This window comes from Humulus lupulus, chromosome 8 (genome assembly GCF_963169125.1).
Source record: "Humulus lupulus chromosome 8, drHumLupu1.1, whole genome shotgun sequence".
Lineage (NCBI taxonomy): Eukaryota > Viridiplantae > Streptophyta > Magnoliopsida > Rosales > Cannabaceae > Humulus > Humulus lupulus.
The window spans coordinates 91149988-91158923 of record NC_084800.1 but is presented as its reverse complement, the minus strand read 5'-3'; the positions used below and the strand labels follow the sequence as shown (position 1 = coordinate 91158923).

The 8936-nt window shown below is 40.9% G+C and overlaps 1 protein-coding gene across 1 annotated transcript; it reads left to right on the top strand.

The window, feature by feature from the left end:
• The first annotated feature begins 1591 nt into the window (after positions 1–1591).
• LOC133795806 (uncharacterized mitochondrial protein AtMg00820-like) lies at positions 1592–2047 on the top strand. The gene has a single exon (XM_062233264.1). The coding sequence runs from the start codon at positions 1592–1594 to the stop codon at positions 2045–2047; it is 456 nt and encodes a 151-aa protein (XP_062089248.1).
• Positions 2048–8936: the final 6889 nt, after the last annotated feature.

Below are 8936 nucleotides of genomic sequence, written 5' to 3'. Positions count from 1 at the left end.
CATTATGTATGATACACCTGAAACTGTGACTGATCAAAGCTGGTATCCTGACTTTGGTGCGACTCATCACCTTACCTCTGAGGCATCCAATTTGACCACAAGGGCTGAATAGAACGGACAAGAGCAAATATACATGGGAAACAATACATGTTTGCAAATTCAAAATTTTGGCCAGTCTTCTTTTCTTTCCCCTTTTCATTCCAAGCATCTTGTCTTAAATAATTTGCTTCATGTGCTTGACGTTACTAAAAACCTCTTAAGTGTTTCAAAGTTTGCTCAAGATAACAATGTCTTTTTTTAGTTTCACCCTTTTCATTGCCGTGTTAAGGATTAGGTTACTCAGATGATTTTACTAGTTGGGAAGCTTGAAAAAGGGCTCTACAAGTTTGATTCTACTAAGTTAAGATCTCTATTCTCTCCTCCCTCAGATTTCTCCTATTTGTCCCGGTGCACTACTGATGGTGCCCAAGTGTTTTTCACCCAAAATAAGTCTGTACCAAACTCTATTTTTTCTTTGTGGCACAATAGGCTTGGCCATCCTACTGCTAGAGTTGTAAAATGTGCTCTCTCCTATTGTAATATTCATGTTAGCAATAAAACTACTCCTGATTTGTGTGCAGCTTGTTGTCTTGGCAAACACCATAAGCTTCCTTTTCCTAACTCAACTACTGTCTATACCGAACCCTTACAACTTTTGCATTCGGATCTATGGGGCCCTACCCCTACTATATCCTCAAGTGGTTGTAAGTATTATATCAGTTTTGTTGATGCTTATTCTCGACACACTTGGGTGTATTTGCTTCGAACAAAGAGTGAAGCTTTGCCAACTTTTACCAACTTCAAAACTGAAGTTGAGCTTCAGCTAGGCTATAAAATTAAATCCATTCAAACTGATAGGGGAGGTGAATACCAAGATTTCACTAGCCTTGTTGAGTCTATTGGTATAGTTCATAGAGTGTCTTATCCACACACTCATGAGAAAAATGGCATTGCTGAACGCAAACATCGCCATATTGTTGAGAGTGGCCTCACCTTACTTGCCTAAGCTTCTTTGCCACTCAAATATTGGGATGAGGCCTTTCACACAACTGTTTTCCTGATAAATAGAATGCATACTCTCATTTTGCAACACCTCTCACCATTAGAAGTTTTGTTTAATACCAAACCTGATTACAATATGCTCAGAGTTTTTGGTTGTTTATGTTACCCAAATTTGAGGCCTTATAACCGTGTCAAGCTCCAGTATAGGTCTGAACCTTGTGTGTACCTTGGGTATAGTCTATCTCACAAAGGGTATAAGTGTTTGTCTAAGGAAGGAAGAGTGTATATTTCAAGGGATGTCTTATTTGATGAGTTTGTCTTCCCTTTCTCTGATTTGTCTCAAAAGTGTTCTCCAATGTCTACCTCAAATTTGTTCTCTGTCTCAGCAAGTCCACTTGTTCTGTCACCTCTTCGTTTTACTCCTCTTACTCCATTATCATCACCATCATTACCCTCCTCTTCATTACCATCTATGCCACCACCACCACCACCACCACAACCACCACCACCACCACCACCACCACCACCACCACCACCTTCCTCTTCCCATATGTCAGTTGTCCCACCCTTATTGAGTCAAGAAGCTGGTTCAAATGATTTGCAACCTACTTCATCTCTTGATTTGCCTATTGCTCATAACATTGTTTCTGCAATGCTTAATGTTCATCTGATGCAGACAAGAGCTAAGTTTGGGATTAGAAAGCCCAAAGTTCTCATGGCGTCTATTGAACTTTCTTTTGTCATAAATGCTCTCAAAAGTCAGCAGTGGTCAAGTGCTATGCAATCTGAGTTTCACGCTCTTAAGAAGAATAAAACTTGGTCTTTAGTTGACTTACCCTTTGACCAAGTACCTATAGGTTACAAGTGGGTTTACAGAGTAAAGGAGAACACAAATGAGACTATTGCTCGGTACAAAGCTCGTCTTCTTGCAAAGGGCTTTCAACAACAAACTGGCTTTGATTATAATGAGACTTTTAGTCCAGTTGTTATGCCAGTGGCCATTTGAGTAGTTCTTACCATTGATGTTACAAAAGGATGGACGATAAGGCACCTATATGTTAAAAACGCATTCCTTAACGGTAATCTGCATGAGGACATTTATATGTGACAACCTTCAAGTTTTGTATACTCTACTTATCCCACTAACGTTTGCAAACTTCACAAGCACTTTATGGTCTCAAACAAGCTCCAAGAGCATGGTATGACAAACTTTTTACTGCCTTGGTTCGTCTTGGTTTTGTTTTAGCAAAGGCAGATCATTCCTTGTTTGTTCGAGCTACTGTCCCTAGTTATGTAATGCCCTGGATAGCCCAAGACCGTCATACTGTGTACTTTAAATAGTGCTTAACTCACTAAACGAGTCATTAGGTTATAAACATGCATCTAGGTGTTATTAATAGGCCAGGGTGAAAATCTCAGTCAAATGGAATGGATATATTTTATTTAAAACATTAAACTATACATGGAACCATAAAAGTGTTTACAAAGTTATTTACAAGCCAAAATGGTCATTACAGTATAAAAGTTACAACCTGTTGACCTAAGCGAAAAAAATAGGGTTAAACCCTAGTTCCTCTGAGAAACACCTTGGCTGTGGTGGGCAAGTGGCCGCATATGTACACATCGCCACCTAAGCTCTCCACTCAAGGCTGGGTGAGCTATTCTTTCCCTTTACTTGCACCACATAGCACCCGTGAGCCAAGACTCAAGAAGAAAACTTATTACTGCATGTATACAATATAAATATATCATTCTGGGGCTTGCAGCCCTAATCAGGTGGTGACTAATAAGTTATTCTGGGTAGATGACTAATAAGTCTCTCTAGATAGGTGACAAATGAGTCACTCTATGGATAGGTGACTAATGAGTCACTCTATGGGGCTCTGCACCCTAAGCCATGTGATGTTTCAGTAACCTGAGCCTTTTAGCTCTGGCTCTAAGTAACTAGCCTTTAGAGTAGACCATCACTTTAGTTTTCTTTGACCAATAGGTTGGTCAAGGATTTAATGCTCATGTTGATTAGATCTAATCATTTTGGCCCGCGTTAAACACATTAATGTCGCTCTTGACTCATAAGCCAATACCATACGACCAGTGCTCATTTCTACTGCCGATCATGCAAAATAAGTTAAGACTTCACGACCAGTACTGACACCAATGCCGTTTCTGACTAATAACTCAGTGCTATTCACAAATAAGCAAAGTTGCTAGGCATTTACAATGAAATCAATGTCCATATATAGAGCACTCAACATGCCTCAACAATAACCATGCATGTCACATACTGGGTGCAGTGTTCTTACCTCTGGTTTGAGCGTGAAATAATAAAAGAACGACCCTTGAGAATGATTGGTCCTTAAGTCCCTTAGCGGTTACCTAGTCATAACCAAATATGAAATCCCATTAATAAAATGAGTAATAAAAGGTTCATGGTCTAAAATCCCGCTCACGGGACTTCGAATCCTACTAAAATGGTTAGTAAATTCAATCTCAAGCCCTAAGCATTGAAAACCCACGCTTAAATGTCATTGAAACCCTTCCTAGAACAAAAGAGATGGTCAAGCCGCGACTTGCCCCAGGGGCTGCGGTGTGCCCCCAAGACAAAGAGCCCCTGCCTGGGGTGCCAAGGGCGGGCCGTGACTTGACCCTGTGGGTCGTGGTGCGTCTGCTAGACAAAGCCCAGAGGATGCCCTGGAATGGGTTCAAGTCGCAACTTGCATGAACTCGGTCGTGACTTGACCCTGCGAACCCAACTCCCCTGCATACTTCTTAATTCAAACTTAGCCAAATCTTTACGAAATCAATCCCAAAATCACAACCAAATATTTATAAAATATATCCACCAGTTTAACAACAAAATCCAAGACTTAAACTACTCAAAACATCACCACATATCCAATTACCCAATCAAATTATTAAGCTTACCAACCAACTAAAAACAGATCAAACCTTGAAACTTCAATCTAAAAACATTACCTCAGATATAGATTGAACCCTTCCAGCTGCTAAACTAAGATCCTAAGCACACCAGCCTTAATCCTCAAGCTTGAATCCTCAAGTTTGCTTCGAAATTTCTAACCCAAGAGAGAGAGAAAAAGATGATCGAGAGGTGAAGAGAAGGAAGCTCTGTTTTGCCTTCAGCCTTAGACCCTTCTACATCCACTAACCTTAAACATATCTAATGGTCAAAAGACCAAAATGCCCCTAGGGTCATTTAAAACCTTCACAGCCACCTAAGGGCAAAACTGTCATTTCCTACTTATCTTGTTAATCATAATTAACGTCCTCCAATTCCCATTATTCCCAATATCCTCAAATATTTATTAAATCATAACCCATTACTCTTTCATTCCCGGTAATGTACTAAGCATCAAATTACCCACAGACTAACCCCGAACCCGGCAATTAACCCCGTTATGACTAAACTGCCAGCTTGCTTCCTAGGATCGTCTCATGCCGAATAGCTCAAACATATCCACATAATAATGTGGTCTCACCCATAAATCGAAACCATGCACATAAATATACAATTATGCCCTTAATGAGTCAAAATTACGAAAATGCCCTTCTAATAAGAAGTGGCCCACATGCATGCAATTATCATCATATCATAATATAATTCACACAATTATGCATATAATCACATAATTGCATATTAAATCAATTATGGCCATCCTGGCCCCTAATCCAGGCATAATCCACATTAGGGAATTTGGGACATTACAACTATCCCCTTCTTACAGAAATCTTGTCCTCGAAATTTGCCTGAATAGCTCGGGATACTGACTCTGCATATCTGACTCTAGCTCCCAAGTCGCTTCCTCGAATTTGCTGTTCCTCCATAATACCTTAACCAAAGGTATAGTTTTATTCCTCAGGACCTTGTCCTTTTTGTCTAGTATCTAGATTGCTTGTTCCTCATAGGAGAGATCTGCCTCAAGCTCCAGATCCTCATAACTCAAAACATGAATCACATCTGATACATACCTCCGAAGAGCTGAAACATGAAATATGTTATGCACGACCGACAATGTTGGTGGTAAGGCCAACCTGTAGGCCAGCTGACCAATCCTCTCCAAGATTTCAAATGGACTTACAAATCTAGGGCTCAACTTGCCCTTCTTCCCAAAGCTTCTCACCCATTTCCATGGCGAGACTCTAAGGAAAACATAGTCTCCCACTTGGAACTCTACGTTCCTACGTTTGAGATTTGCATAACTTTTCTGTTTGCTTTGAGAAGCAAGCATCTGAGCTCTAATCTTCTCAATGGCCTCATTGGTCCTTTGAACTGCTTCAGGAACCAAGTATCTCCTTTCTCCTGTCTCATCCCAATGAATGGGAGATATGCATTTCCTACCATACAACATCTCATAAGGTGCCACCCCAATGGTTGATTGATATCTGTTGTTGTAGGAAAACTCTATCAAAGGTAGATACTTACTTTAGGATCAACCAAAGTCTAGCACACATGCTCGCAGCATGTCTTCTAATATCTGGATCGTCCTCTCAGATTGTTCATCTGTCTGAGGATGATAAGTAGTACTGAACTTCAACAATGTTCCCATGACCTTCTGCAAACTTCCCCAGAACTTGGAAGTGAAAGTGGGGTTCCGATATGACATGATCAACCTCGGTGCTCCATGGAGGCGCACAATATTTCTCACATAGAGATCTGCGTACTGGTCAATTGTATATGTTGTAATGATCCAAATTTACTATTAAGGCTTAAGGGCCTTGATTAGTGTGCTGGGAGGGCATAACTGTATTATATGTGATTTAATGATTAAAATCATGTTATATGATTATTTGTATATCTGTGATGCCTAACTATGTGTATTAGTATGCATGTAGGCCCTGATTAGGTTAGAAGGGCATAATCGTAATTTTGGCATGTTGAGGGCAAAATTGTGTATATATGTGATAAATTGTCGAGACCACATTATTATGTGGATATAATTGTAATCTGTGACTCGAGACGATCCTAGTGAGCGGTTCAGCGAAAAATTCATGGCGGGGATTTATACCCGGCTCGGGACGAGCCTGGGGGTATTTCTGGGAATTTTGAGAATATATTGGAGTCTATTTTGATATTGGGGAATATAATTTGTGATTAGTTAGGTGTCGGGAAGTAAGCGGAAAATATTAGAGACACTTGAGGAATTAGCGGGAATTGGGAATAAATGACCAGAATGCCCTTGGATGGATTAAGGGCTTAAATTTTAATGTGAGGGTATTATGGTCATTTGGCTTACAAGGGATAAGAATTAAGTGCTTTTTTGGATTTATGCCTTAGTGGGAAGTCTAGAATCTGAAGGAAGTTAAAGAAAAGAAGAAGAAAAAGAAAGAAGGAAAACAATGGTCATTTCTTCTCCCATTCGGTTTAGGTTTCTTCCTCATTTATTCAAGGAGTTTTGAGCTGATATTCAGGGAGAGTCTGGACAGGAGCTTGAGGCTAGGGTTCTTGGTCTAGCTTGAGGAGTTAGCAAGAGAAGTCCATCCATTTGAGGTAAGGTCTAGGGTTGTTTTTCAGTTTCTAGTTCTTAGTATTGATATGGATTTTGAGCTGAACTTTGATGGGGAATTCTAGGGAGTTGAGGCTGAAGCTTTGAGGAGGTGAAGGCTAAGCTAGTGTGGAGGATAATTTAAGTTGAGCTCATCCATCAAAGGTAAGAAACTCTAGTTTCAAGCTTTTTGATTTTGTGGTTTTGCTAAGATTTTGAGCTTTAGGTTCAGCCATGGTGGATTTTGTGTTTTGGGGTGCATATGATTGAATCTCTTGTGGTTGGGACTTATGGGATGAGTTGAGGATGTTGGGAGGCTTGTTTTGAAGTTTGGTTGAGTTTTGGAAAGATTTGGCTCAGGAAAATTCGAAGGGGAAAATCTGTGCTGGGCTGTGCTGTGACTAGCGCTACAGTGCTAGGCCCTGAAGTTCCAGAGCCTATTGGATCTGTTTGTAGCGCTATAGTGCTACCTTGTTTCCAGAAAGGGGTATTTGGGTAATTTTCAAGGGTTTTTGCCTGGAGGTTTGGGGTTTATTTCCACCACCTAGTTTGGTGGAATTAGGGCTTCCCAAGGGCTCGGGATTGGTTCCGAGGCTAGGTTTTGGATTTGAGGTTTGGTGATGATTATGATCTATGGCCGTGACTAGGTGTACGCTAGGGCTCAGACGAGATCGTGCTTGAGGATCAAATTGAACAAAGCTAGCGAATTTAAAGGTAAGAAAACTGCACCCGGTTATTTGTTTGTGATGGGACTAAGAGCTCCCTATATCTGTATGATGTCATAGATGGTATTATGCCATGGGACATGTGATATACGGCCTAAGGGTGCCGTAAATAATACTTGCGCATAGGGAGCGACTTGGCCACTGGTAGCCGAGGACAGGTTAATATTCACTGAGCTCGGTTTAAGCGGACTGGAGTAAGTGGGATAAATAGAGGGTGCGACCTAAGGGCATTAACCCTAGTTATCATATGTGATTTGATTACTGATATGAAATGATATACTTGGTATGTTGAATACTTGATTAACGTGAATGCTTAGATTGTTGATTACATGCTTATGCAGTATGGGTTATCTAATTGTCTGTTGAATGATTATGCTCTGTTATTGTGTTTTCTTGTTGGGCCTTGGCTCACGGGTGCTACGTGGTGCAGGTAAAGGAAAAGTCAAGTTGGACCCACCCTAAGATGGAGAGCTGCAGGGCTGAATGTACATAGTCAGCTGATTGGCCGCCACGACCGAGGAGTGGAACATGACGAGAAAAGCCTATTTGTCTGTTTTGCCTTAGAGTGGCTAGCAAATGTATTTAAATCTTATTTCTTTTGTAAACGGTCTTTAACTTTACTATTTCTGGGATCCCATGTAAAAGAAAATGTTTATTTATAAGAAATGAAGCTTTTGAGACCAAAATCTTTTAACCCTAGTTCAACTATAGTTTCGGTAACACGTTTCTAACTAAATGACTTGATTAGCAAGTCTTGCACCCTTATAAACACATAGTGTAATGGTCTTGGCTATCCAGGGTGTTACAACTTGGTATCAGAGCGTCCTAGGTTTAAGGGTTCCTGAAGACTGGCTGGACATGTACATTCGCCGTGAAAGACAAGCTCGACTCAGGGTTTGGTAATTGTGTATACATGATTATATGCTTAAATGATTTGAATGAAATATGATTGTTGATATTTGCTTGATTAATAGGGAGCATGAGACACTGATAGGGCCTGTCCCTTGATTATTGCATGATGATATTGAGGCGTGCTTATCAGCACTGCTATGCATATGAATGAATACATGGATGAGTATTTGGATAAATTGTCATATCTTGATTGCTTGTGAATGTTTGGGGTTCTAATGGTGGGTCATGAAAGGATTATTACCCTGTCATCATAGTCTGACTACTGAGTCATTGATTGCAGATTGACTTGGATAATTTTGCGTCCAAGAAAATCTACGTGACTAGTCGGCAATAGGTCTGAGACTAGAGATGATGACCAGGGCCAGACCCCTCCGCCAGTCCCTAAGAACTGGCAGCAGCTTATGGTAGACATGCAAGCTCGGCTACAGAGCCAGGATGAACAGATCTGAATTCTACGGCAACAGGCTCCATCAGGTAGTGTTGCCCCCATTGTGCCACCTGTAGTGGTACCTGTTGTACAGCCAGTAGAGGTTGGGAATAGATGGGATCCGTTGATGAGCAGTTCAAGAAGTAGCAACCCTTGATCTTTGAAGGAGGGCCTGATCCACTGAAAGCTGAACAGTGGATGACCATGATTACTACCATTCTGGACTTTATGAGGGTAGAGGGGCATGAAAGAGTGGCCTGTGCCACATATATGCTGAGAGAGGATGCCCGAATCTGGTGGAAGGTGGCATCACAGACCAGAGATGTTACT

Bases quoted from the DNA above. Each gene is read 5' to 3' on its own strand.
- LOC133795806 (XM_062233264.1), top strand. From the start codon at position 1,592: ATGTCAGTTGTCCCACCCTTATTGAGTCAAGAAGCTGGTTCAAATGAT.